The 27175-nt window shown below is 44.9% G+C and overlaps 1 protein-coding gene across 3 annotated transcripts; it reads right to left on the bottom strand.

Annotated features, from left to right (window-relative positions):
• On the bottom strand, nt 1-27175 carry Tent5c (terminal nucleotidyltransferase 5C). 3 transcript variants are annotated; one of them, XR_205639.3, is made up of 3 exons: nt 27053-27175; nt 10037-11294; nt 1-2025 (listed from the first exon to the last, which is right to left on the bottom strand). XR_205639.3 is itself a non-coding variant. In XM_004853819.3 (2 exons), exon 2 carries the CDS (start codon nt 11267-11269, stop codon nt 10091-10093), a length of 1179 nt encoding a protein of 392 aa, XP_004853876.1. In that variant the 5' UTR covers nt 11270-11294; nt 27053-27175; the 3' UTR covers nt 7311-10090. The 3 variants fall into 3 exon arrangements, 2 of the variants coding, with proteins under 2 accessions (XP_004853876.1, XP_087069443.1); XM_004853819.3 differs by lacking the exon at nt 1-2025 and having other exon boundaries at nt 7311-11294; XM_087213317.1 differs by lacking the exons at nt 1-2025; nt 27053-27175 and adding an exon at nt 16125-16282 and having other exon boundaries at nt 7311-11294.

Raw genomic sequence — 27175 nt, 5'->3', positions numbered from 1 at the left:
TGCCATGCAAAGTCCTCTTTATTCAGCATCACCATTATTAGAAATGTGCACAACCCAGCAAAACCAGCAGGTCACACATTTACAAAAGCGCCTGCCACATTGGAGCAAGAGGGTTCTGGGCTTTTTCAACGTGAGATTCTAATTCCTGGTACAGGGAAGTGGTTCAGTGAAAGCACAAAATGCCTTCGTTGTGTGTGAGTCGGCTGCAGTCCTCCAGAACAGTGTCTTCCATTCTCTGCTTAACCCCAGCAGAGGGGCAGGGAACGCGGCCCAAAGTTCTAGGGAACAGTAGGAGTTGGCACTGCCTCGGGAGGAAGGCTGATTGGCGGTCTAGTGGGAATCACGATGATATTGCAACCCACAGGCCAATAGGCAGTCCCACCAAGTCAGTGCTGACCGGCACCCTGGGCTACCAGGCCAGCAGCTGGGCGAGACCCACACCATTTTGGCCCTGAGTATAAAGGTATAAAGCAGGCCAGGCAGCTTCGTGGGCTGAGGCATGTTGCTCAACTTCTCCAAGCCATGGATCCTCATCTGTTAAGTGGGCCTGGAGGGGAGAGACGATCACATTTAGCTGACTAGGCTGTCGTGACCATCAGCCATAGTACAGGGTCATCATTAACCAGCCTTCCTAAGTCTCAATAACTTGTAGTTAGCGTTATTTCCTTCCTGACATCCAATAGAGTCAAAGAATCCATGGCAAATAAATGCTGGTGCTTTCAATGCCACTTACGAATTTATTTTAACTCCCCAAGAACATTGTAAACTCCCAGAGAGCACTAACAGAGACATGTATAAGCACCTGATACAGGGTTTGGTGCTTTATAGAAAACACTTTTTTCTGTAATTCTTTGTAACTCCAAAGTCAGTATTATCACTGTCTGCTCTGGACTCATGAGGAGAAAGCCTGACCTTTAGCAGCCTATGAGCTCACAAGAAAAACAAGAGGCATGCCGGGGTTGAACCTCGGGCTCCACAAGCTCTGCCCAACTCACTGTCTCACTGCCCTACTGCCTCCCTCAGAAGGGATCGGCACCTGGGATCCTTGCCTGCAGCTGGTACCCACCTGGCACTCAGAGAAGCGGCTGCAAGGACACTCCTGGGGCCACAGAGCCCGGAACTGCCACAGCCTCTGGGTTAACATCTCCTGAAATATGGGCTGCGTGGATTCAGCCATATCCAAAATTCAGCAGGCAAAACAAAGAATCATTTTCCTTTCATGGGTATCTAAAGTAAGGAGGAAAATAAGCCTGCTGAAAAGTGAGCTTCCAGAGCCAGAAAGAGAAGGGATTCTCCTCTGTCCACACTCAGATCCTGAGAAAGCCTGGGGAACTGCTGTGCCTGTGGAGGAAGGAGACAAAAGACGCAGGAACAACAGGTACACGGACGGAGCAGACTTAAAAGCCAGGAAGAACCAGCAGGGAACCTGTGGCCTGGGAACACGAAGGAGCAGGGCGCGGCACAGCGGCAAGTTGCCAGCCAGCCATTCACAGCCCCAACTCTGCTTCTCCCAGCCCGGCTGCACACGAGCCAATGTAGATTCTTTTCATACAAGTTTTTGCCTCACTGCAGTGTTTATTTAAGGATAAGATGACCCCAACTTCCACTATATTTAGTACATGAAAATGCACAGGTGCTTGACTCCAGGATCTGCTTCAGGTTCTGCTATTGGTTTTCTGAGTACCCTCCCTTCTTGGTTTCATTGTACCAGAGCCACAGGTGAGGCGGCTTCCTGACTTCTGCAAAAGCCCTCCTCCACCTCTGCTCCAGCCCGCAGGTAGTTTAAAATGGCCCTATATTATATGGCTTCTTGTTTAAGGGATGGGGGAGAAGCTGTTTAAATTTCAAATCTAATTGAAAACTTCATGCCAAACACAATAGGCACCTAATTTTAACTTGGCTTATTTTTTTTTTTTTGTAACTAATCAGTTTACTCAGTTGCTTTGGCATCCTCCTCACTGCTCTTCAAAGGCTCCTATTGGAAGGCAGGCTATTTGCTTCTGTGTGCCTCTTCCACGTGCCACCCTGTAAAATACAAGATGAAGACAAACAATATAGTGTTGAGTGGCTAAAAGCATAAGTCCAGAGTCAGACACCCCAGAGCCATGTGGTGGCCCTGCCAGACATCTAATATGTTTGTTTCCTTGTTTCTAAACAACTGTCCCTCTCAGGGCTGTTGGGGGATTAAATGTCGTGGCTTAGCACAAGACTTGGCTCTTGGGGGGGGGGTGCCCCGAACTTGTCAGCACCCACAGCAGAGCCCCCCAAAATGATTCACAAAGGGAGGGTTGTTGGAGAAAAGCTGCTGGCTTGTCCAAAGAATTCCTGCCTAAGTGGAAACGGATCTATTACCAGGCAACTCAACACCTCCTTGGCCCTTGAGAAGGGCTGGCATAAAAATTTTTACTTGCAAGGCATATAGGGTTCACAGAGTGCCTTCAGGGTTGTAAGGGCGAGGAGAACTGGCTGTGCAGTCAGATCTTCATGCACAAGACCAGCCTCTTAGGAGATGTGGAACTGTGGATAACTGAGAAGCATTCTAAGCTCTGGCTCCTTGTCTGTCCGGTGGGAATGTGGCTGCCTAGCTCAGGTTTCTGAGCTCCACAAGCTAACATGCATGCAATGTGTACTTGGTGATCGTGAAGTCATCAAATACAGGGAATTCCATTACTCACAGCTTTAGTTTGTAACAAACTCCTTGAGCAAAGCCTCATGCACTATCCATGTGGAAGGGATGCATTAAAATTGTCTAGAATATTCTAGCCAAAGTTATTGTTATGCTGCTGGTCTCCATGTCTCTCTCTCTTGCACACACTAGGCCTGGGATACCTTCTTCCCAGATTTTCTTCTTTCCAGAAAAAAAATGCAGGTGACCCATGCTTCTCATGCCTTTCCTCTAATGAAAGCAGCCTAGGGGCTGATCTGCTTTGGGGAAAATGCCCTGGAGTTGAGGTGAGCTATCTGTGATCCAGTCACTGCCACAACAGGCAGACTGGATTGCTCTGAGCTGGGGCAGGGCTGGCATGAAACCAAGCGTCCCAACACAGTCCAGCTTTTCTGGGGTTTTGGCAGCACTCACAGAAATCTGTATAAGAGAAGGATGCCAATCAAGGGGCTGAGAGGCATGCAGCTCATCTGCTAGGGCAGCACATTCTCCTAGATAGCATTTGTTGCCAGAATAACACAGCCCTGTGGTATAGGAGAAAGCATGGGGCCAGGAAGCAAGGAACCAGCACTGTGGCCCAGCTCTGCTGCTGTCACCTGGGGTAGGAAGCCATTCAATCTCACCAATCCCTTCTTCAGGTTTTAGGCAGGGGGTTGGGTGAGTGGGAGTAGACCTCTTACCAGGGTGCCATGACTTCTTTCTATAGCCCAACCTTGGTGTGACCCTTCACTTACCTCTGCCTCTACCTGCCATAAGGTGTGTTTGGAGGTAAAGTCACTCCCCAGGTAAGTCTGTAGAGTAGGGCCAGCATACAGAAATATTGGGCTTTGTTTCTCATGAAGGTAATCTGGTAAACCCTCTTGGGTCCTATTAATGCTCTCAGCACTTTCCAACAGGTAGTCATTCAAAACCTCAGCCAAACACACCCAAATGACTCCTTGGACAGTGAAGGAGAAAAATAAAATCCCCACTCATTTAGAAGTGCACTTCTGGGATCCTAAAGAAACTGAGTGGCAACGAGAGCCTCAGTGAACACTTGGAGGTGACATGGGAGAAGGTACACTAAGTCACCAGAATGTATGCTGGGAGGATTGGGTGGGTGGGGAGTCGACAAGAATATGGCCAAGCTTGAAGCCTTCAGCCCTCAGTAATGACAGTGTTCGGGAGGTCAAATGCTTGCGATCAACAGCGTTACAGTGCTCTAGGACGTGACTGCTCATTCCAGGGAACTGAGCACCACCACTTCCCACACAAGCTGTTCTGCATGTAAATATTGGTCTGGATAATGCCTGAGACTGATTTCTGGCACCAGAATGAAGCATTACAACATTTCCAGGTAAATATCCAGGATTCAGCCTCCTCCTTGCTGGTGGCCAGAGTCCAAGTCCTCCAGGGACAAAAACACCGAGTTCAACATCTAAAGCACTGAATCTATGCCAGTTGTGTGGGCGGCAGGCAGAGGGGACTGGAACACACAGGTGCTCACTATGTAGGAGTAGAACTGATGCAACTTGGTAAAGGACACTAATAGAAACAGGAGTACGGGGAGGCTGCAGGGACAGGGCCTGGGAAGCCAAAGGTGGCGGGCAAGGGGTGACACCGAGTTTTTAGAAACTTGCTGTGCCAGGTGGTGGGTGCCTGGGAGACACTGTGTTCTGAAGCTATAAGCAGGCCAGGGTAGTCAAGTAGGAAACAGAATGGTAAGGTCGCCTGGGGCTATGAAGGACCACAGAGCACACTCAGTCTGATACCTGCTCTTGCACAGCATGGTCTGAAGCAAATTTTAATGTATGGGGACAGGCATGCCATACTGGTTTTAGGAAGATCTCTTGGAACAATCAAAAAACAAGGGACAAGTAACAAGACTCGTGAAGCGGTCCAAGCAAGAATTGAAGGCAACCAAGAGGGCAAAGGAAAGGCCCATTCAGAAGGTTTTACACAGTACAAGTGTGGCAGGCTCACAGGCGAACATCAGAGGGGAAAACTGTTCTTCAATTGCTCCAGTGTTTGTGACCACAGGGGGAGCAAAAAGAAAGTCACTCTGACCATCATGAGCAGTTCTATATCCAGACAGAGTCTGACCAGGGTGAGCAGATAGCAAAACAGACCTGGTCAACTGTAAGGCTCATGGGGATGCTGGGAGCTTCCGGTCAGGGTTCCAAGGGGAAAGGGTTACCGAGTTACCACACAAAGTGATCTGGATAGACTCTACCCGTTTTGGACTCCAGAGAATGTGCATCCTCAGACCAAAAGGCTTAGAAGACACAGTGGCAGTTCAGTCAAAAGCCAAAGGATGAAGGGTTTTACAGGAAAAGACACAAATTTCTTGGTGAAGACCACAGGACTTAGGAAATTCATCCCAGAAGGGAGATCCTAGAAGGTGCGAGAATGGGCAGGTTATAGGGGGATTGCTGGAAATTGGATGTAAGAAATCAAAAAGTGGTTCACCACACACAGTCTATAGCAGTGATGGTGAACCTTTCAGAGTTTTCAATGATAGCAAACAGCCCGCTATGGCATGCGTGGCATAGGTTCACCACCACTGATCTACAGGATCTCTTCATACCCTTCGAACATCTATCAGCTTCTCAGGCATTCTTGTTCACACCTACATTTCTTAAAAGTTGTGAAGAAACTGTGGTGGTAGCTACCCACAGTAAGGCTGGGGATATTTTGGTTTTCTTATTGAAACAGATTTGGTGTCAAGAATCGGATCACACTAGGAGCCTGTGAAGATCTGTTTCAAGACTTCACCTATGGTATGGATTAGCCAACAGTTTGAGGTCCACAACAAAGCTGAGTTTAAGTTAGCCAGGCACTTAGAGAAGGGATTAATGGGCTCCAGTGTACCCCACCATCACTACCCAGAGCACTGCCTTTAAGAACAGCATCCAAGGGCCAGGGATTTAGCTCAGTGGTTCTGTCACCTGCCTCACAAGGTTCCGAGTTGGATCCCTGGTACCAAAAAAAAAAAGAACAGCGCCCAAGGTTGAAGTGGTGATAACTGCTCATCTCCATGGGTCTCCTGAAACCTAAAATAAGTTTACCACTGAGGGGAAACAAAGCAATAAGCATAACTGACAAGGTTTTTTTTTACATTTTTAAATATACCTTTATTTCACACTCAAAGCTTTATTTCACCAAGTTCTAACACATCTGCATTGACGGTGATCTCATCTGCTTAAGTAAGAAGGTGAGTGACTATTACCAATGAGGAAACCCACACGCCCTGGCACTGCTAAAAAAAAAATACTTCAAAGATAAGCAAATATAGAACAAAAGACTTTCAAATTTAATGAGTTTCTTACTATTTTCTATATCAATTTGAATACGAGTAGCTGCTTTAGGAAAATAAAATTTCCAGCCTTAAAAAGAAAAGGATCAGTTAGCTTGAGTTTTTAAAAATGATCCATGTTAACTACTTCCTCTTCGGTGGATGTCATCTCACCTTCCTATGCAAGCACACATGAGAATTTTCACCAACTCCCAGGCAGAATTCAAGCATTGTCTTTAGCTTACACTTAAACTACTTTTTAAGAAGTGATCGGTAAACACAATGTAGGCACTTTTTAACTCACAAAACAGGCCTTTTCTTTCCTTTGAGATCTCCACAAATAATCCGTAAAGTTGCCAAGTCTTTTTAAATACCTCTCCTCAAACCTTCTCTGTTGGTCCTCTGAGTTTAACTGGTTGAACTGAAGTATGTTCTAAGTCATCTGCCAATGTCTGGTGTCTGCCAGATTTAGGATATGAATCTTAACTTTGGAAACTGGAAGTTCTTTTGATGTACAGAACCCACCCAAAGGGACTTCCCTAGAACAGAGTCTCATCCAGACACCAAAAGGTAATGGCCCTGGTGAACATCAGGATTTCTCCACAGCTGGTTCACTGTAAATCCACTCTCTGGAAGAGGATGTTAGAGCTCAGGCTGTAACAGCATCCTATGACAAGGCACCAGAACCAGGCACACTTCACTAGGAAGGAGTTATTCCGAAGGTTTGGAAGTTGTTTTTGAGTGGCACTATTTCCCAAAGCTAAGCAATACTAGTTAAAAACCTAACCTACCATGAAAGTGCTATAGGTGGAGCCGAAGGACAAGCACATTCAGGGCTTTAGCAACGTGATTATTAATGCATCACCACCCAACACAGGTTCACACATAGCTTGCTGTGACTCAAATCTTCGGTATAAATCAAACTGGAGGAAAAACAAAATCAAAAACAAAAACTTGAGTGCCAAACTACATGGATCCCATCTACCAGGAACCAAGCATTGAGTTCCCTCCTCAACCTGCCCCATCTGCCAGGTCCCCCAGGTATGAGCCAGGCAACATCCCACATGCAGTCATCAGAAACTCTGACTTAAAGGTGTTGGGGACAGAGTTTCATTTTGGCATGGAAAGTGAGTGAAGAATAGTGTGTCTTATTGCTAATGGAAGACTGAGCATGAAGTTGGGTGTGGTGGCACACGCCTGTAATCCCAGCACTTGGAAGGCTGAGGCAGGAGGACTGCCATGAGTTCGAGGCCAGCCTGGGCTACACGACAAGACCCTGTCTCAAAAAACCAAAAAAAAAAAAAAAAAACCAAAACAGAACAAAAGACTGAGCATGATACTAAAGTTCAAGGCCAGGAAACTAGTGTGTGTTTTTCTACCAACAAGAAAGCAAAAGGTACCCTTTTCACCCTACTTCTGCTCAATCTGACTTCAAGAAACAGGCTGGGTGAAAAACCATCAGAAAATAGTTCAAAGTCCTGAAGTAAATGAGACTGCTTAAATTTAGATTAGAACCTGTACTTGAACTTTAGTGCCCTCTGCCCCTGCCAAGTTTCATGTTACTCAGCACACACAAAAATAAGGAACCACTGGACTCAATACAAGTTCGGGGTATCTGGTGCTCGTGCAAGCAGTATGAAAGGTAGGCTTCAGATAGAATTTCAAGACATCCGAAATTCAAGGTTACCTGGCCTGTTCTGAGGCTGGGAAAAGGCTCATTGAGCAGGTACAGACACCACTAGTCCAGGGGCTGTGTTTCAAAAGCGCAGCTTGGGCCAGTGCAGCTTTTTACCCTGATGCTTCCAGAACACACAGCTATTTGCAAAGTACAAAAACAGCTGGGGCGACAAAAAAGATTGGGTGAAAAGACTAGCAAGACAGCCATCGTACAATGGTACTAAAGAACGAGGGAGCAGGGGATTGCTTGTAATGTCCATGCCCGCCTTCATCCTCATCAAAGAAGGACTCTTTCCAGGTTGGAAAAAATATATAAGGAGAAAGAACTCCAAGAACAAAATGGAAATTTAATTACTTGATTCAGATACTATCTTGTTCCCATGTCTCAGTTGTCCCCAATCCTTCTAAGTAGAACCAATACTGATTTCTGTTACTAAGTGCTTATGTTGGCTGTGGCTTTATCACATTTCAAAAGCTTTGGTTAAACAAATCTGTAATTTGGAGGCAAATATGTTGTCATTTAACCACAATGGCAGCATTTTAAGGTCATGGGCGACCAAATAATTTTGAAGGTTGGGATCACTTTTCATTCCCCCCACAACACTGAAACACCCCAGATCCCCTCCTAGAATTGGACTTGACTCAAAGCCAGTGAGTTCAAATATAACTAAGGCTCACACAGAAACAGGAGCTGGTTACACAAAGAAGAGGCTTCCAGTTGCCTAACACAGCACAATACTAGAGCCAGCTAAACCTTGGGTTTCAAACACATCTTACTTAAGAGGACCAAGACATCACATTCCAGAAGAAACCTGAAAATACATCTTTACAAAAAGGTCAACCACACATTTTCTACTAGGCATTTCTGTATGAAGATAATGTCAATGCTTAAAGTGAGGAGAAAGCATTCACTCAGGGCTTTGGATTTTTATGACCACAGTAGAAAATAAGAGCATAGATTGGATTAAATCACTTTAGAAACCAAACTGGCTGGCAATACTGTTTTTCCCCCAATACCCTAAAGTAATGCTTTCTAAAAGTAGCCTACAAAAAGTTTCAAAACAAAATCCCTTATCTAAATCTACTGGGAAAAGCAACAGTCGCCTAGAACTCTCCCATTGACTAAGTTTGCTTTAGACTAGAGATTAACACTGTTTTCCTTCTAAAGTGCAGAATATAAACAAATATGGTCAAATCTACCAAATAAGGAAGATCACTCTTCATTCACGCAATTCTTTCCCAAATACACTGGAAAGATCTCAAAGCACCTGGGTGGCTACAATGCACACAAGGCCAGACTGAATGCTAAACCCCTACCTTCATAGGGCACAGGGACAGGAGGTTAAATTCTAAACCAATTCCATAGGTCACTCAGTTCTACTGAAATTCCTGAATCCACAGGCTGTCATAAATACCTGGAGAAAGAAATCACTATTTTAAAAAGCAAAAAGAAAGCAAACCAAAGAAATGGCCAAAGTACTCCAGAACGACAGCTTGTCATATATGGAATGTGACCAGAATGGGTTTCCAATTAAAACACGGGAAGACCCTCATGCCAGTTACAACAATGAATACAGACACAATCTTAGGAGGCACAACACAAAAGTCCATGAGGGAGCTAAAGAGGGGAAAAGATGACATTCAAAAAGAATTCCTTAAGTAATAATAAGAAAAAAAAAGAACATTCATGTTTCCTATTTACAATCACTTCTCCCACCACCGCCTCCACCACCATTCTACATTAACATTATGTGCCACATTTTATTTCGTTTTCAAGTTACATTTCAAAAAAAAGATCATTTTTTTTTTCTTAGCAACATCTCATAATTTCTCAAGATAGCACAGCAACTAAACCATAAACCACTTCCAACCAGATCTCCAGTCTCCAGCTATTGGCTTTGGTTTATTTACCATAGAAATTCTCAGCTCTGCTGACAGGGATTGGACACAAGCAAGTTAGTCCTGTGAACAAAAATTAAGTCACAAGAGCACCCTCATGTTTGTCATTTTCTGCCTGACTAAAACTGACACAAGAAGAGAGACCATCAGCACAAGTGCTAAGAACCAGAACATGAGCCCCTTCTCTACTAGGCTCAGTGAGAGAAAAAGAGGCTTTTCACACTTCTTGTCTGGGGCCCAAGTTCTCCCAATCTCAATTATTCCACAGAGCTCAAATCCCAGGGCACTAGTGTTTGGGATATGATATGTTAATGTCTATCTTGGAAGGACGTGGATAGGTCACACTTCCTGCAGCATTTTCTGAAGTGGCCCTGTAAGATGGGTCCGTCCTTTTAGGGTTGGCTCATGGTATACTGCAGACCCATTTCAAGGGGTACACAAAGAAAAAAAAAAAAATCAGAGTCAGAGCTGAGTTCCCCTTTAAAAGCCAAACACCTATATCTAGGAGGAGGCTCCCCTACCTGAGAGCCCATACCCTACTGGGTTCCCACTGTGGAAACACTCAGGTCTTAAGGTTAGTTACAGGGCAGCCAGGTAGGGTACGGCTGGCTGTAGGTAACTGGAGGGTGGGCGACGTAGTAGTTGTTGAAGTTGCCGTCGCTGACATAAGGAGCAGGCTGATAGTAACAGGTGACGTTGGTGGCGTTCGGGATGATGTTCTGCTCTGCCAGCACACGCAAGGCCAGGAGGGAGATGAGGTTCAGGGTCTGCCTGCGTTCATGCCCCATGAGGCACACGGTGCTCTCGTTCACGACCCGTCGCAGGATCATGAGGTAGTCGTACTTGCTTCTCTCTTCTTCGGCAAAGTGGTTTTGAAGGTAGGTCTCCAACTTCCTTTGCTGGTCGAGGATGTCTGGGAAGTCGATGAAAAATCGGGAGCACATATACCGCTCCAGAGTCTTGATCTCCTCCTGGTCTGTGGGCCTGAAATCTCGCACAAGAAGGTTACTGTACTTAAGGAGGCCCCCACCTCGGATTTCTTCGGGGTTCTTGGTGGCAATCAGTCTGTTCTGCAGATGATCAAAGGCTTCCTCAAAGTCTCCATAGACGCTCTCCCCAATCACTGTGGGGTGGAAGTCCTCAGAGATAGGGTTACTGGAGCAGTCGTAGAAAAAAAGCAGAGAGTCCAGGATGATTTGGAAAGAGTCCACGCTAAACTCAAACTGACGTCGAATGGAGTCGACAAACTTGAGTTCCACGTTCCTCCCGTTTTTGTTGGAGAGGGAAATCAGGCTCCAGCGGTCTGTGTCCGTGCAGACCTTCACCAGCTTCTGCACGTACGCCTCCTTCAGAGTGACCGGGCTGATTTTGAGCTTGTTCACACCCTCTGGCAGGAAGTTCAGAAGGGAACACAGAACCACGTCCCTTACCAGCTGAAATTCTGCCTCGGTGGGAAGAGCCACGTGAAAGATCAGGTCCAGGTCTTTGCAACCCAAGCCATTGTCTTTGACCAGCACGTGGCCAGCGGCAGAGCCGTTCAGCCGAACATCCTGCACTTTGATGGCTGCCTCCTCCAGCCGGCCACGGACAGTCTGCACGATGTCCTTCAGAGTGATCTCCAAGGTTGGGAAGTTGCCTCGTCCATGAATGGGTACAACCTCGGTAAGGACCTCATGTAGCCGGCTAACCTGATCCCAGTTGAGCACGCTGAAGGACACACAGTCCTGGGTACTGCTGCTGCTCTCCGCTGCCATTGTGGGGATGCTCTGGCCAGGGAAACTGCAAGAGAGGGGTAAGAAACAGTTAGGATTCACTTCAGCACCTCGAAGTAGCTTACGGAGCTCAGAGGAGATGCTTACTCATCCCTGAACATTTTCCTGTGACATGGCCATCAGGATCACCTGCAGCTTGGTGTTCCCGTGAAAATTAAATAAGTTAAAAGTGTAAATATACAGAGTAAGGGCAAATGGTCAAACTTCATTCTATATCAATCTGCATAATGTCATAACTTTGTTTTGTGTGGGTTTTGGTTCTATTATTGTTTTTCTTTTTTGGCTGTGGGAAATGAGGGGGCAGGCTGGTTTCTGTGAAGGAATACAGACAAGTAATCTAGACACACTATTAATCAATACAGCCTGTTAAAAAAAAAAGAAGAGAAAAAAATAGAAATAAAGAGCTTGAATGTTTTGCTCATTTGCCCTGTTTGCTTTGGATGTTACCGATTACCTCCTCTGCTTTTGGCTCCCTAACTACATCTTGAACTAGCTGATACCTAGACTACACCCACACAAAACACAGACACACAACACACAAACTCTCTCTCTCTCTCTCCTCTCTCCATCTCTCTGTCTCTGTCTCTCTCCCTTCACCTAAAAATAGACAAATTCTCAACTCTGTGCTACAACCTCACCAAGATTTGGGAGGCTGATCATTTCTGCCAAAACAAAGCATGCTGTACAGTCCCCTAGCGAGACTCCCAGGTTCCCTTCACCTATAGGAGCACATGTGTCTTATAACAAATATTCTGTCATTCAGGGTAGAAACAAGGAGCCATATGTTGGCCAAAGTTTCTAGTCAACCAAAGGTTAGCTCAGTTGTGGAGTGGAGCCATCCCTCTAAGAAGGATCCCTACACAGAGCCTGGCAACTTCCTTGGAATGGTGTAATGTTTCAACTGTATTTTGAAAAAGGGCTCTATGAAGGCACCTGAAGAAAATAAAGTTAGCAATGAATAGTAGAAGAAAAGCACCACTTCTCACGCTTTACCAGCCAGAACCACAAAGTGTCCAGAGTAATTTTCAACTATGTTGTATTTTTCAAAAAATGAAATACAACAAATCTCTCCAAATCCTATTATATAAAACCCTACTATATAAAAACAAATGCTGGCATATTAGAAAGCCAAAGCACCTGTGGACCCATGGGGGTCGAATGTTGGCTAGATGGATAAAGCTGAAAAGGACAGGTCACAGCGCTGGCCTCAGATTTCACTGTGACCAGCTTCCCCACCCCTGTGCTTTCTGACTTGCTACACACAGACAAAATCTACCCTGATGCAGTTTCATTGTTTAGAAGCTGTTGCTTTTGAATGCACATCAGCATGCACTCTCCTGGAGTTCCAACATGGATTTCTGGCCTTGGCCCAGGGCCAGTGCCAGGGATTCCCATGGAATCAGGACACTGTTGGGCACACAGAAATGAGCTTTCCAGTAGCTCCCCTTCATGAAGGTGGGTAAGAACACAAGATGTCAATCCAGGCTGTGTGGTACGTACAGCTGTACAACTGGGAAGTAAATGTAACATGAGCAGAAGAGAAGACCCTGATTTGGGTAAACCAGAAGGCCACAGAAGAGTTCACTTAGGGTACAAAAGTCAACAGAAAAGCCATGTGAGTTTTTGGCTGGGGCTGAGGAAAATAAAGCAGCATGCAGCTGGAAGTGGCCCCCAAGCCAGATCATGGGAGCTGTAACTTAGGATCTAAGTTAAGGGGCTAAGAAGCTGCTCAGCTGGTAATGGGATTGTTGATGCCATGATCAAAGCAGGTTCTAGGAAGATCCATTAGAGATTAATGTTCCTCTACTTGCTACCAAAAAAGAAAAGAAAAGAAAAAGCTTGTCAAGGAAAAGATAAAAGTTGACCCTCTAGCCTTTGTGGACAGTGTTAAAAGTCCTATGCTATTAAGATCAGCCTCCAAGACACTCCTAAGTTACAGATACCAAGCAAAGTCTATGAAGAAATACTTCATGTCTGTCATGGCTACCCTTTGGTTTCAAGCCAGATTTGAGACACTAGTGTTCTCTTTTTTCTATACTCTCTAGACCCTCAGTAGTTCTGTGTAGCTCCTCTTATAAAGAGCATATGGTACATTTGTGCCTTATGTGATTCAGTGTTTACAGAAAGGTATGGCTCTAGCCTTGAGACACAGCTAGACTATGTGGGACTCGGTGACATGGATTCCTGTGAAGTATGTTGGTCAACCGACAGAACTACAACTGCTTTAGTCTGATTGCCTATCATGTTTTCAAGGTAACAAGAATAAGAAGTCACACAGAGACTGAAGTCACTTTGGTATTAGTGCATGGGATACAAGTAACAATTTCAAGAAAACCTCCAAGAAGAATTTCAGTAGTGTGGCAGAGGAAAATAACTGTAGGATGACTTTTGACACATGCCTTTTAAAAAAGGCCATGTAGGATTAAAGTCAGGCCTACTGCTAAGACAAGGGGCCTTCCTTGAAGACCAGAAAGAATCCAGAGGCTATGATTCTCTTTGGGGATTAAAAGTACATGTGTGAGAATTTTCATATATCTTAAAGTCTGTGAACTTGCAGTAGTTTCAAAATTAGAATCTGTTTCAGCTGGAGAATACATAAGGTTCATATGGGAAAAACAGGCAGGAATAGCAAAAACAAGCTATGAAAAAATAGGGATTATGTACACTAACCTATAAGAGATATCACAAAGAACATGTTATCGGCACAAAAAACCCACAAATTATTGAAAAGAAATTTTAGAAATAAAATCAAGTGCAAAAGGAGAATTATAATATAATGAAGGAAGTATTTCAAAAGGGTAAAGAAAATACAGACATCTGGATGGTTAATCTAGATTTTTAAAAGAAAAAAAAATAAAGGTGGCTTCCTATCTCATGACAAACTAAAATCAAGGTGGTTGGATCAAAGTCTTAAATATAAAAGGATGAAACTCTGAAAGTACTAGAAAGAAACAGACTTTATATACACACACACACACACACACATACTCACACAGTGAACAGCCCTTTTTAAATCACATAAAACCTAAAAGCCACAAAAACTGGTAGTTGACTATAGAAAAGTGACTAGATGGTAAAAAAAACAAAAAAATACCGTAGAGAAGTTAGAAGACAAAAGTAGGAAAATATTTGTAACATTAGGTACTCATTTCCTTAATAAATGAGCTCCTATGAATAAACACCAAAACCCAACAGATAAGGGGCAAAGAACATGAACAGCAGCACAGATATGTAACATATTCAACCCTACATATTGCAGGGAGGCAAATTAAAAACTCAGTGCCTCATTTTCACCAACAGTATTGGCAAAGATGGGTAAGTCGGATGTATACCCTGCCCATGGGCTCTCTCTGAAGAACAGTGCGAGACTCCTAAACTTTAAATGGACATGCTCTTTGATATAGCAATTCTATCTCAAGGTTTATCTTCTGGGTATACTTGCAAGTAAATCGAGATATTCATTGAAGAAATACTTGTAAAGCTGGAAGTACTCAAGAGAAGATGGCTAAATGATACATGTCTCCAACAGTATACAAATATGTACAGTTGTTCGAAAGAACAGTGGCTTCTCTATCTGCATGAATGTGACATACTCATCAAGACTTATGAATAGAAAAGCAAGTACAAAACTGTGTATGTAAATGTCTATCCTTATAAAAGCATGTGAATTCTCTGGAAAGATACACTATAAGTTCTTCGGCCTATATCAAATACTAACTCCAGTTTGAGGGACAGGAGAAAAAAAAAAACATGCTGTAATCTTAGAATTTGGCATCTACGCAAGCATTAGTTGATGAAAAATTAAAATCTCATGATCTAAATTGTAAAATCTTTCCCTTACGAGCCTTCTTTTCATCTGCTACCTTGTTTAATTTCTTCAGTTCCCTTCCCAACTTCCATTCTCATATCTATGTGCCAAAAATTAAATACACTTGGAGGCTTTCCTTCCACGCCTTAACTATTGATCTCTACAGGGTGGGAGGGAAGGAGACTATTTTCCTTCTAGAGCACCTTTTGGTCAATTTTCTACTTATATACTTTAAAAAGATACCCCTTATTTATCTTTTTTAAAAACCAAAACTCTCAAAATAATGGTTAAACCTCATGTAGCCCCACTCTATGTTTGTTGCCAATGTTTTTTGTATTTTACAGCCCTACTATTTCTCACTTCAAACATATTACAGCCACCCTCATGATAGTTTTATGTTATTATTGACAACAGTTGCAAGAACTTTAGTAAATACAATATTCACCTTTTTTAGGAATCCAAGACACCCATGGATGGCATCTTCCATGCCAACTTCTCATGTATATGTATAAAGGGCTTAACTTTGGGGGAGAAAAGTAGTCTATATAAAAGCACAGCATGAAACATGGACAAATGCAAGTTCACGGTATAATTTTTAATTCTCCCCATTTACCATAATTTACACGTGGAAAAGATGAATCAATTGAAGGGACAAATTTAGGCTAATTTTGTATTAATTCTTAGCTCATTAGAAAAGCCTCAAATAAGTCATTTGTACCTATTTAAAATGTCTTCATTTGTCCCTCATCTAAACTATTTTGAATCCTAAAAGTACGTTTTCAAGTTATGTAGATAAACATAATATTATGAGAAATAAATCCAAGATGTAGACCTTAGTGTTCAGAAAATACACCAGAGAAGCTTAGTTTGATAGTTTTAGTGTTAATTAACTGCTTTAAATCGACACTGATATAATCCCTATATAAAAGAATTACGTAAAGCACACATTCCCAACTCATGAAAGGCCCCTGGTAAAGGTAAATCCTAGTTAACACAACTAACAAAATAGTGACTGGAAAACAAACTAACCTGAAGTCCAGTAATCTCAAACTAGTATTTGAGAGGCAGAGTCATGACAGTTTTACACAGTAGAAGTTGGCAAGATGGGCAACACATCTATCATTGCTTTACTGTTTCCGACTGGTCGTGACAGAGCTTAATGAGATCTAAAATCTTGTTTTGTGCCTTAACAGGAAAAAAGAAAAGGTTATTTCTAGTCCTGCAGCTTATCTTCTGTAGACCCCTGGGCAGCAAATTAACTCCAGCAGCAATGTTTCCAGAGGCAATGAAAGCACAGGGGACTCAGGTAAGCATGAGGGACAGGCAGATGCAGGAGTCGGAGATAAGAGTACTGAGGGCGTGATGGCAACTGCATGCAGGTCTAAGGGCCAATAGGCATTGATTCCCTTTTTTGTGCTGGGCATGGAAGCTCTCCAAGAGTTCTAGTGTGAAGTGACCCATGCTAAGGAATGTGGAAACCTGTATTCTTCATGAGGTTAAGGATGGTATTTTATACATATAAGACCTGTGATACTTAACAGAAGAGCTGTAGAATGTTTCAGGAAAAGTGGGGCTTGAATAGAAACTCTGTTATTCAATTCCTCCATCCAATCCAGAGGCAACTGAGCAACACTTTCTTCTTCTGATCCTACTACAAGTTTACAAAACAAATTCAAACACATTCCAGCCTTCCTCTGGCGACATAATTCCTTTTTACTGTTTCTTGATGATACTTCAAAAATGTGTGTCTCCCTAGTAAGACTTTTCCAGCTCAGGGTATAATCCATCTATAGGCAATGGGCCACAGCTGGACACAGATTCTGGTGCAGCTAAGGGATGTGTGCAAGTGAGACACAGGTACCTGTTGGTCCTGGCTCCTGCCCAAGAGGAGACCCCTGTGCCTGTGTTCCTACATACCTTCCACACAATTCACAATTCTCCCCCATTCACAAGAGAAAACACATGAGGTAAAAAGAGACTATGTCATTGCATAGAAAAACTCAGAGAATTTAAGCAGCAGTACAAGTGATAGGAATACACTTCACCATATCCTACAGCCTCTTTCCTTAGTGAGTGGAATGAGTGAGAACCACAGCTCCTGGCCAGTTTCTTATTCACCTGTAAAACGAGAAGTGAAGGGGTATGTGTATAAAAGCAAAGGAAACAGTCCTTAGCATGGGCCACACTTCACATCAGCTCTTATTTAACACTCACTTAAAGTTGAGAAAAAATAAAGTGAACTGACCCCAAGTCCTCAACTCTTAGAACTGGTGACCGCGTTCACCAAGCCAAGGTGCTATGGTGCATGGGGTATGAGAAGCTAGTGAACACAGGTCACAGACCCACATGTGCACTGGAAAACTAGTTCTTGCTGCTATTAAAGTGATCTTTCATCATTGAAACAAAGATTTGACTAACCAAAACATGGTGCCTACCCATACTGGCAGCACCTTCCCTTTCCACTGCCTTCTGCCATGGTGGTTTAGAGGTACCACTCAGAGACACCCTAGGGAAGACAATTTCTTGGCCACAGAGTGTAGAAAATCTCACTCATCAAAGGGACTGTCCATCAGTTGTTTCATAACATAAACATTTTCCAGTCCTCCCCACATACTTCCAGCAGGTTTGATTCCTCTACTTCTTGGTCAGGCCCTGATAAAGGAATCTTCAAGGTGCTTTGCATAGCAGTAGCCATAGCCATGGCCAGAGGACACTAAATGTGACTGAATGTTTACCCTGTTTGATAATATCCCAAACAGGCAGCAAGACAGTGCTGTCAGGGCTCTATATGGATCAGGATTTTGATTCCTCCAAAATCCCTAAAAAGGAGCAGCCATTCTTACCCCTTTACAGATGAGGAAACTGTGAAAAAAAAAAAAAAAGGATATGCAAATTGTAAACTGTCTAAGACACACTTCTGGTAAGTGCCAGAAATGCTATGTGAGAGGCTTCCTGGGAAAGAGGTAGCAGTAGTAGAAAGAAAAGGAAGGAAAGTATTAAGATTTTTAAGTAAGATGATAGGAAAGAAGTTTGACTAGATGGGCTGAAGCTACCTAAGCAAGGTAAGGCCAGATGGCAGGTGCTGAAGGCAGGGCAGAAGTGTTTGGAACAGTTTCTAACAGCTGTCAGAATAGAAACTTGCTCCCACACAGTCATTATGGATTCTGGAGCAGCCAGAATGGAAACTAATATAGACACTGTCTTAGTTACTTTCCTCATTGCTGGGACAAAGTACCTGACAACCACAAGTTAAAGGAGGAAGGGTTTATTTTTGCTCACAGTTTATAGAAGTTTCATTCCACAGTTGGCTGGCTCCAAGGCAGGGAAGCATGTCAGGGGGACATCACAGAGGAGAAACAGTCCATGGCAGGGCAGGCAGGAGGCAGCAAGCAGCAGCAACAGCCTGTCTTTCATCTTCCCTTTATATTCCATCCAGGATATAAGCCTATTGGTTGGTGCCACCCATACCCAGGGAGGGCTCCCCATTATCCATACCCAGAAATATGCTAAACCAATTTAGTTATCACCCACTCTTAATCCATATTCACTTACTTAAGATCCAGCCACCTCCAAAAAGCCCCATCTAAGAGTGCATGAGACTTTGCAGGGACATCCAGATACAAGCCTTAACAGACATGCTAATATTTAATGGTGATGTTTTAGAAGAACAATGGCTACAGTAAAGGCCTAGGATCCTGACTTCCGAGGGAGCTCTGGGGCCTTGGTAGACTGCAGGGCAGGAGTGATGGTAGAGGAAGCAAGTACAGGACAAAGTTACCTTGGAGTAGAAGGAGCTATGTCAGGTATCATGTCTGACAACTAGTGAGAAAAAATAACGACACAACAGGGAGATTTTTAGAAATGGGGTGAATGAGGGAATGACTACTGGGATTCACTCTGGAGGCTGAGACATCAGGAGTGCTGAGCTCTTGGTATAGCAACAGAAAGGGACACTCCCAACAGCCAGGAGAGCGACCTTGTCATAACAAAGAACCCTGTGTGTGGCTCTAGGGCTACAGAAAGGAGGTAATTTTTTTTTTTTCTTTGTGGTACTAGAGATTATACTCAGGGCCATCACACTGAGCTACACCTGCAGCCTTTTTTTAAAAAAAAATTTTTTTTTCTTTTAATCTTGAGTCACAGTCTTGCCAAGTTCCTAAATTGTCAGGCTAGGCTTGAACTTGCAATCCTCCTGCCTCAGCCTCGAAGGGTGCTGGGATCACAGGTGTGCCCCATCATGCCCAGCTTGGAGATTAATTTTTATTTAATTACCATGACCCCAGGAGATAGTCCAGAAAGGAGAGCAGGAGAAAACTGAAAACAGTAATAGCCTAGAATGGACAAACCCATAAATGCCAAACTGGAGACTGAATGGACACATCCCTTTCCCAACCTGCACTCAGTTAGATCCTTAAGGTTCTTTCACCTGAGAGCAGAGCCAAGCACTGAATGACTGTGGACAGCAATCACACTGCTTCATATAAACAGGCAGAAAGGAGAAAAACCAGGGTCAATGTGGATCTGACCTTCTAAAGAGAAATCCTCCCCTAATCCTTGAATGATTAGGCCTGAGGGCCAGAGGTTATCTATGGTCAGGGGCAACCTGAGGAAGCCCTTGTCCCTCACCACAGCCTGGCCCCACCATGGGGCGGGGGTCACATTCTGAATGCTCCCTCACAGCTCCCAAACACATTTAAAAATTACTGAGAACACAGGCACTCACATATAATTTTGTTTTTGCAATACTGGAGGCTGAATCCGGGGCCTTCTGTACTAGCTTACATTTCCCAGCCCTTTTAAAATTTTGAGGTAGGGTCTTGCTAAATTGCCCCAGGTGGGCTAGAACTTTCAGTCCTCGTGCCTCAGCCTCCCAGAGTGCTTGGATTACAGGCCTGCATCACCATCCCCAGATACGTGTGTTTTATAGGCATGGAATAAGAGTTTAGATGAGTAGATGGTCCAAAGCAACAGAACCAGACAAAATAATGCTTAATTTAGTTGTTTTTTGTGGTGCTGGGGATCAAATCCAGGGTCTCATGAATGCTAGCCAAGCACTGAACTACACACCAAACCCAGCTTTTTCTAAAAGACGATAAAATATATTTTACATTAACTTTTTCCAAAGAAATTATTTTTGCAATTGTTTTACCAAATACCCATGACCCATTTCACTTCAGCTCAAAGAAATGACTGCTCTGTGCCACAAATTAGGCCCAGGGAAAACATTATGTCAGGGACACGCTGAACCCTGCAGGTGGCCTTTTCTCACTTTCAGCTTGATCACATTCAGCCAAGACCTCAGTCTCTTTTCTCAGGGTTATCAGCAGCCTTCCAACCACTTCACACTAATGTTCACTAGTCAAAAAAATTGGTTTGATTCTCACAGGGAGTTCTAGACTGAAATCAATGTGGGGGAGCAAAACCAGGTGCTGCCTGGCCATGCACCTGGCTGCTGGAATCCAGGGGACCTTCACAAAGCCTCACTTCTCAGTTCTCACTGACGCCAATACACAGCCTGAATGGTTATCAGTGACTGGGCTCTATCCAGACACCACCCAAAGACGACTCCAAACAGGAAGTGTGCTCCCACCTTTCAAAATAGGATGCCTACCCGAGTGTGGGTGGAGAGATAACACTGGAGGAACCAGTGCTGAGGCTGCAAAAGAGCACAAAGCAGAATCAAAACACTGCCATTCAACAAGCGTGCCTCTGATGTGCCAACACTGAAAAGAATATCCCGAAGTCGCTGCAAATGTAAATATTGATAAAGTCAGAGCACAGACATCTCTCGATGGAAGCTAAGCAGAAAAGTCTGTTATTTTTCCCCCCAAGGTGTCAGCCTTATGCAAATTTGACTGGAAATAATCCTTGTTGCTATTCAGTATTTCCCACCCCCAACATCTCAAAAGAAGCCAAGAGATTTTACTAGTCTGAACTCCTATAAGGGCTGCCCAAACACAGCTGGTCTTTTTGCTTTGGAGATGGACTAGACTGAGAAATACAGGACATTCCTAGAGAGAAGAGTGTTTACTAACTATACGGATGCCTAAGTCACCATCCAGGTTTAGGAGCAGACAACCTGCAGGTTTTATCAAAGGTTATTTCCACACCATAATTTACCCTCTCTACCCTCTCGAGTAACACTCCAGCTTAAAACTTGAACAGCTGTCAGCTGCCCCAAACAAAGACTTCAGTCAGCTAAAAGTAGCTGAAAGTCACCAGTCACAAGCTGCATCCCTGGGCCTTATCAGGAAAGGGACAAGCAAGCTTAGTTCCTCAAGTACAGCACTCATCACAGTTCAGACAACATACACACACCCCATTCACAAATTCATGTGAACGGCCCCTAATTGCAGCCCAGAAGCTAATTAAGCACAGCCCATCTGGGTTTTTGTTTGGCATGAGGGGTTTTCATGTAGTAGGTGAGCTCCAGGTGCTGAGCATGGCAGCAGCCTGAGTGACTCATCTCTCTGACATTAAATAATTGGAAGTAACAGAAATGAGGGGGAGCGGGATTAACATGAAAGAGCAAGATCAAAGGTGGTCGTTCTTTCTGCACTAACTTTGTGTGAGATGGTTAAGCGATTTTTGGTTCCTTACATGTGTGGAGGCCATGAATATAACTCGCCAGGATGATTATTGCTAAATCAGTCTTTATCGAATAGTGTGTTGTCACTGGACACCTCATAAACATATGTGACTTGAAAGTTACTTCCTCTTCAATGCTGATGAATTTTAATTGTTGGTAAATTTCAACTTTCAACAAATTTAACCCTGGTTCTCTACCAGGCTCAGAAGATTTTACCCATAGTTCATTGGAATTCTATTACCTTATAGTTATTCTCTAAGAAACTCTAAAGAAACAAGAAAAACACTGGGCTACGAATCCAACTTCCTGTGTTTTGGTGTTAAGTCTGATTCCCAGGGGAAATGATGATTGGCCAGTGGGTACAGTGACTGAATTTTTTTCACTGTTTCAAATACCCGGGTTCCTGCTGTGATCTGAGCACTGCCTTAGGAGCTTATGACACCTCTGAACACCAGAGAGGAAGACCTTATATTGTGGCTCATCTTCTTCTTCCCTAACTGGATTAATTCTCATTTCCCACGAATGTAAAATCAGAATTTGAGAGTGAAACATTTATGCAGATGGCCCGAAACAGGAGCCCAAAGCCATGTATTAAGCACTTGAAATATGGCAGGTCAAAACAGAGTGAGCCCTAAGTACAAAATCACACACTGGCGTTCTCTGAGGATGAGGAAGGAATGTATACATCTCCCCTATATTTTTATATTGATTATACATGGAAACGATAATACTTGACATGGTGGGTTAAATAGACCTATTATTTACATGAATGTTATCTATTTTTCTTCTTTCAAGTGACTACTAGAAAGTTAATTTACTTCTCATATTTCTAACAGCATGCAACTAGTTTTTTGTCTTTATTACAATGAAGAAACTGAAACCTAAAGAAGTCTCTGCTAAGACCAGAATCCAGGTCTCTCCCCGGTCTAAGAGGCAAGAGGGGGTGAATGTAAAGACTGCAGAGGGCCGAGCTCCAGGACCCAGCAGTAGTGCTAGGTCCTAAATGAGCAACCCTGGGCAAACACCTGGACACACAGCAGGTACTCATTAGTATCTGATTCGCCTCTGCTCTGGATCCTACTCTCTCTACTGCAGCCCCCCCCACCCCCCCATACAAGGATTCCAGGTGAGAGACAGAGCTGTCCAAGACCATCATCCAACATCGGAGTCCTGGTGCCTGTCTCTCACCATGACAAAGAGAGAGAGGGCAGGATCCACGGCAAATGTTTGGGGTGAGGGATACGCAGCTGGGAAAGGTGGAAGGTTACCTCTACTCCCATCCTGTGAGGGCTAAGCAAGGTGAGAGAAGCTAGTGGCAACCGAAGCCAGTGAAGGTAGAGTGGCTTTCAATCCATGGATAATTTTCTTCAGTGAGTTTTTACAGGAGGGAGAACAGGGAAACAGATATGGAATTTTAAAAGAGGTGAGGTGCGGGAGAACGGGCCCCCCAACACAGGAGAAGGTCAGTCAGAAGTCTGTGCCGATGGCCCGAAGCTGGCTTAAAATAAAGTTCGGCAAAGAAGCAGCCACTCACTTGTTCAAATATCTTCATAAGTACTCTGTAAGGTAAGGTAGGACAGTTGGGAATACATCTGCAACAGGGGTCAAGAACAGTCAGGGAGGGGCAGGTCTCGAGGACACTAGGGGACCCAGGGGAGCCGCAGTTGCTGGGAACTCAGACCAGTGTCCCAGGTACCTGGGATCACTGAATTGCCAGTGATGAGGAGACTGCTATTGCTCTCACGGAGCTGCTGTCTACGGGCTCCTAAACCAAGTCACTGATGACAGTGGGAAACAACAAACTAAAAACGAAAGGATCGGCAGAACCAGCAACTGAGTGAACAGGGGCACAGAGAGGCTGAACATGGCCTGAGGCTGGTGTGGGGAAGGTGCAAAGGGTGGGAAGTGCTTAAGGGAGCCAGTCTGGAGCTCGGCTTAGGAGTTGCAGCTGTTGGTCAATTAGCAGCCACTGCCCCTCAGCTCCAAATCTATACTCCTGTCTAGGCTGGCAGCTTTGGATCCCAAAAGTTCACTGAGTGCATGGGCCCCCTAGGAGAGCACCTACTTTCAGCATGACCTCTTTTCACAAGGAACCAGTCAACCGCCAGCAGAACATATAGCGCTTTCTATGTGCAAGGCCATGCTCCAGGTAAATGTGAGGGCTCCATGGTGAATACCCATCCTGCTCTCCTGGTGCCCACATCCCAGGGACACAGGACAAAACTGAGCTCTCTGGGTGCAACTTAACACCAACCCAGTCCCACTCACACACCATTCCCTTGGCCTCCAGCACCGGGCATGAACCACTGCCTACAAAGCGCTCAACTCTTTACTCAATCACTGTTATCCAAGAAGTAAAAATGCATGCAGTTTAGTAACCAAGACTCTCAAATGCTCTGAGACTGAAAAACATCCTACCCGGAGAGTTGCTTAATATCAGCAATTATTTCTTCATATTGGCTTTTTCCTGTTGTTCCAAGAAGTTCTACAAACAGTTCTAGAATAAGCCACAGGGGGTAGATGTACAAAAGCTATTAATTCAAAACAACTCATAAAGTTTCCATGCATAGGTGGGTTACGTAAAGGTGCTTCCTCTAAATCATTTAAATTCTAAATATAAGCTTCCTTACAATGCATGTTCTAAAAGGATTAAAAAAAAAAAATCAGGGCTTGGAAATATCCCAAGAGATTGGCTCTACTGATGTGCCCAAATAGATTTAAACAATTCTTTAAATATGGGGCAGTCTGCTTCATCATAGTACAATTCATGCCAATTTGATGTACTACAGTTAAACCAATATGGCAGAAGGCACTTTTCCATCTTGCCCTGTTTATATCAACAACAATGCAAAAAAGCAAAAGACTAGCAGAGAAATGTCTTAGTCCAAGTAACACCTCAGATTCTGCCTTGCTCCCTCTTAACCCCCAAACACAAAGTAACAGATGCAGCTCCAAGACAGGTAGGGGAACCAAGAAACCCAACAACACAAGTTTAACTTATGCAGCTAGTCTTGGACTTGTGCAACTTCTCTCATATTGCAAAATGGTTTTGACAGATTCATGCACAGCTCTCAGGTTGCCTTTATTTGGTGACTAATTCCACCAACAAAACATATCAAAGAGGAAGGTTGAAGACAAGGTACTACTTAGTAGAACAGTAATAAGTAAAATTTTTAATTTTGTATCAAATGTGTGCAGTGAATGCACCTGGGAGAACAAGGGCACTATAGTTCACTTGTAAATTATCTTCATTGCAGAGCTATTCCTTGGACGTTCAGAAGTAGGAGGAATTCTCTGTCTCCAATGGGCAGTGCAAGATGTACTTAAGTCTCCCCTGGCCTTGAACACTAGGGGATGTAGGCTTAATATGTGTACTGCTGGGAGAGAGGGTAGAAGTCAGGATGTGATACTGGTAGCTACTCATACTCAAAGTAGTGCTGAAGACACTAAGTAGGGAGAGTCCCAGATGCTGGACTAAGTCACAATCATTCTGACAAACAAACCAAGAGAAAATTCTTTCCTTCAGATTACACAAATTTAATTTCTGGATAGAAGACAGTGATTATGGGAGAAAGCATAAAAAGTATGCCTGTTAGTTCTACATGCCCACATTAAAGTTACTTATTAAATTAGGAATTTTTGTTTTTGTAACAATTTAGAGGTTTCTGAGCAGAAAAAAAAGAAACACTTTAAAGAAACTTTGATGCTAGATAATATCCTCCCCCTTCAACTACCCAGCATTTATATACAGTATATCAAAATCATCTTTCTGAAAACTCCTTATTGAGAATACATGTACTCTAAAGCCAGAAGTATGTCTTAAGAAACAAAGTCTCACTCTCTGAAATACACTAAGCTGGACTCCAGGGATACTAAGTTCTCCATTCACACAAACAAAAATGTCAAAGGACAGAACCACTACTTGGTCCAGCTCAGACCGCTTTCCTGAAAGGAAGGGGAAAGCCAGCATTCTTTAGTCCCCACCCACCCTCCAGCCTCCAGCCGCAGGGGCTAACTTGGCTGGTCTCAACCCCTAGTAATACCAGCGGTGATTGAAGGCACAGTACTGCTCTCCATAAGCTCTCAGCAGCCTGGCTTGCTTCCTGGCTCACCGTCCTGCCAATTCACTCACGTTTAAAGCTGGACGCAGCCAACAATGGCCACCTTCACCCCACCCCCAGGGCAGCTGGGGCAGCCAGGAGTCTACTTCAGGAGGATTCAATAACCTTAACTTTTATTTCCTGGGGTGGTTCAGTCTTCCAACTCGCCTACCAAATATCCGGAACACTAAGTGATTGCAATACAGATGTGTACTACATGGTCTTTAGGAAGGCTTACTGTAAGTGTACAAGTACTTAGTTGCATGTTATACATGTTATATATGTTATATATAGTTCCATTTTTTAAAAACTTCAGAAGCAACAGCCCCCCCCCCCCCAGGAATTAGTCAAAGCCCGTAGCGGGCTTCCTCCGGGTTGGCATGGAGCGGACAGTCGCGCCTCAGAAGCTCTGTTCTTCAGAGGCTGGCCAGGCACTTCCCCCCGGATCCCGCCCTGACTTCCAAGGGGCGCCGTCTGGTTTCCGTGCCTGCTCGCCCGGTCCCGGCCTTAAGTGTGCAGGCTGCGGACCCGCGCGCTCCAGGGTCCCAGTCCTGCTGCTCCCCTCCCAGCCCGCCCCTTGCATCTCAAGGTTTGCGCGAAATGAGTCCCACAAGTGCGACACCTTCCGGGGCAGCCGCGCCTCTGAAGCCTCCAGCGGCCCCGCTATCCGAGTCAACAGACTGGCCGAGGCTCTGAGCCTGGGCGGGGAGCCCTAAGCAGCAGTCTCGAAAGGGGAGGAACCAGGTTTCGCAGACCTCGAACTCTCGAAAGTTTCCGAGAGACGCGAGGCCCACGAGTCATTCCTGCAGGGTGTCTGCGGCTCACGGTGCGCCCCGGTGAGCGGGTGGCCGAGACGGGTTGGAAAGCTTCTCTGCAAACCCGGGGCCGAGCACCACCCCCTACCCCGCCAGGCGCGCGCCCCGATCGCCGGCCCCACAGCGCGCGGCCCCCGAGGACCGGGGCTCGGAAAGGGTGGCCACCCTGGGCCAAGCAGCCCGCGGGACCCGCGCAGGGAACTCGCTGAAGTTCGCCAAACCTCAGCTGCGGACTCCAGGAGCGCTAGATCCCTCCCGGCGTCTCTTCTGGCGCCAGGGGGCGGGGTGGCGAGGGGCGCGGTCCCCACACCTGTCTGCGCCCCCTCCGCTCCCGCTGCGCAGGGGGCTGAGCCAAGTTGGGTGGGGACAGACCCCCGAGGGCGGGCGCGAGGCGAGGCTCGGGGTACCAGCGCCGCACCCCGGGGTCTTTAGAAGAAGGAGCTGTGCACTCACCTGGGCGGTGGGAGAGGAGGCGACGGAGGCAGGTCCTCGGCGTGGGCGGCCCCCAGCAGGAGCGGCGTGGTCACGACGGCCCCCAGGCAGCGGCACCGAGTGAGCCGTCCAGCCGCCGCCCCC

The sequence above is a fragment of the Heterocephalus glaber genome, unplaced genomic scaffold, assembly GCF_053883595.1.
Source record: "Heterocephalus glaber isolate CG9 unplaced genomic scaffold, H.glaber_assembly_v1.0 deba00001442, whole genome shotgun sequence".
Classification (NCBI taxonomy): domain Eukaryota; kingdom Metazoa; phylum Chordata; class Mammalia; order Rodentia; family Bathyergidae; genus Heterocephalus; species Heterocephalus glaber.
Note: the sequence above shows the minus strand (reverse complement) of the source record. Positions and strands in the feature narration are given on the sequence as shown.

What these genes read in the sequence shown, in the direction of transcription:
- Tent5c (XM_004853819.3), bottom strand. Translation starts at nt 11,269, where the DNA reads ATGGCAGCGGAGAGCAGCAGCAGTACCCAGGACTGTGTGTCCTTCAGC.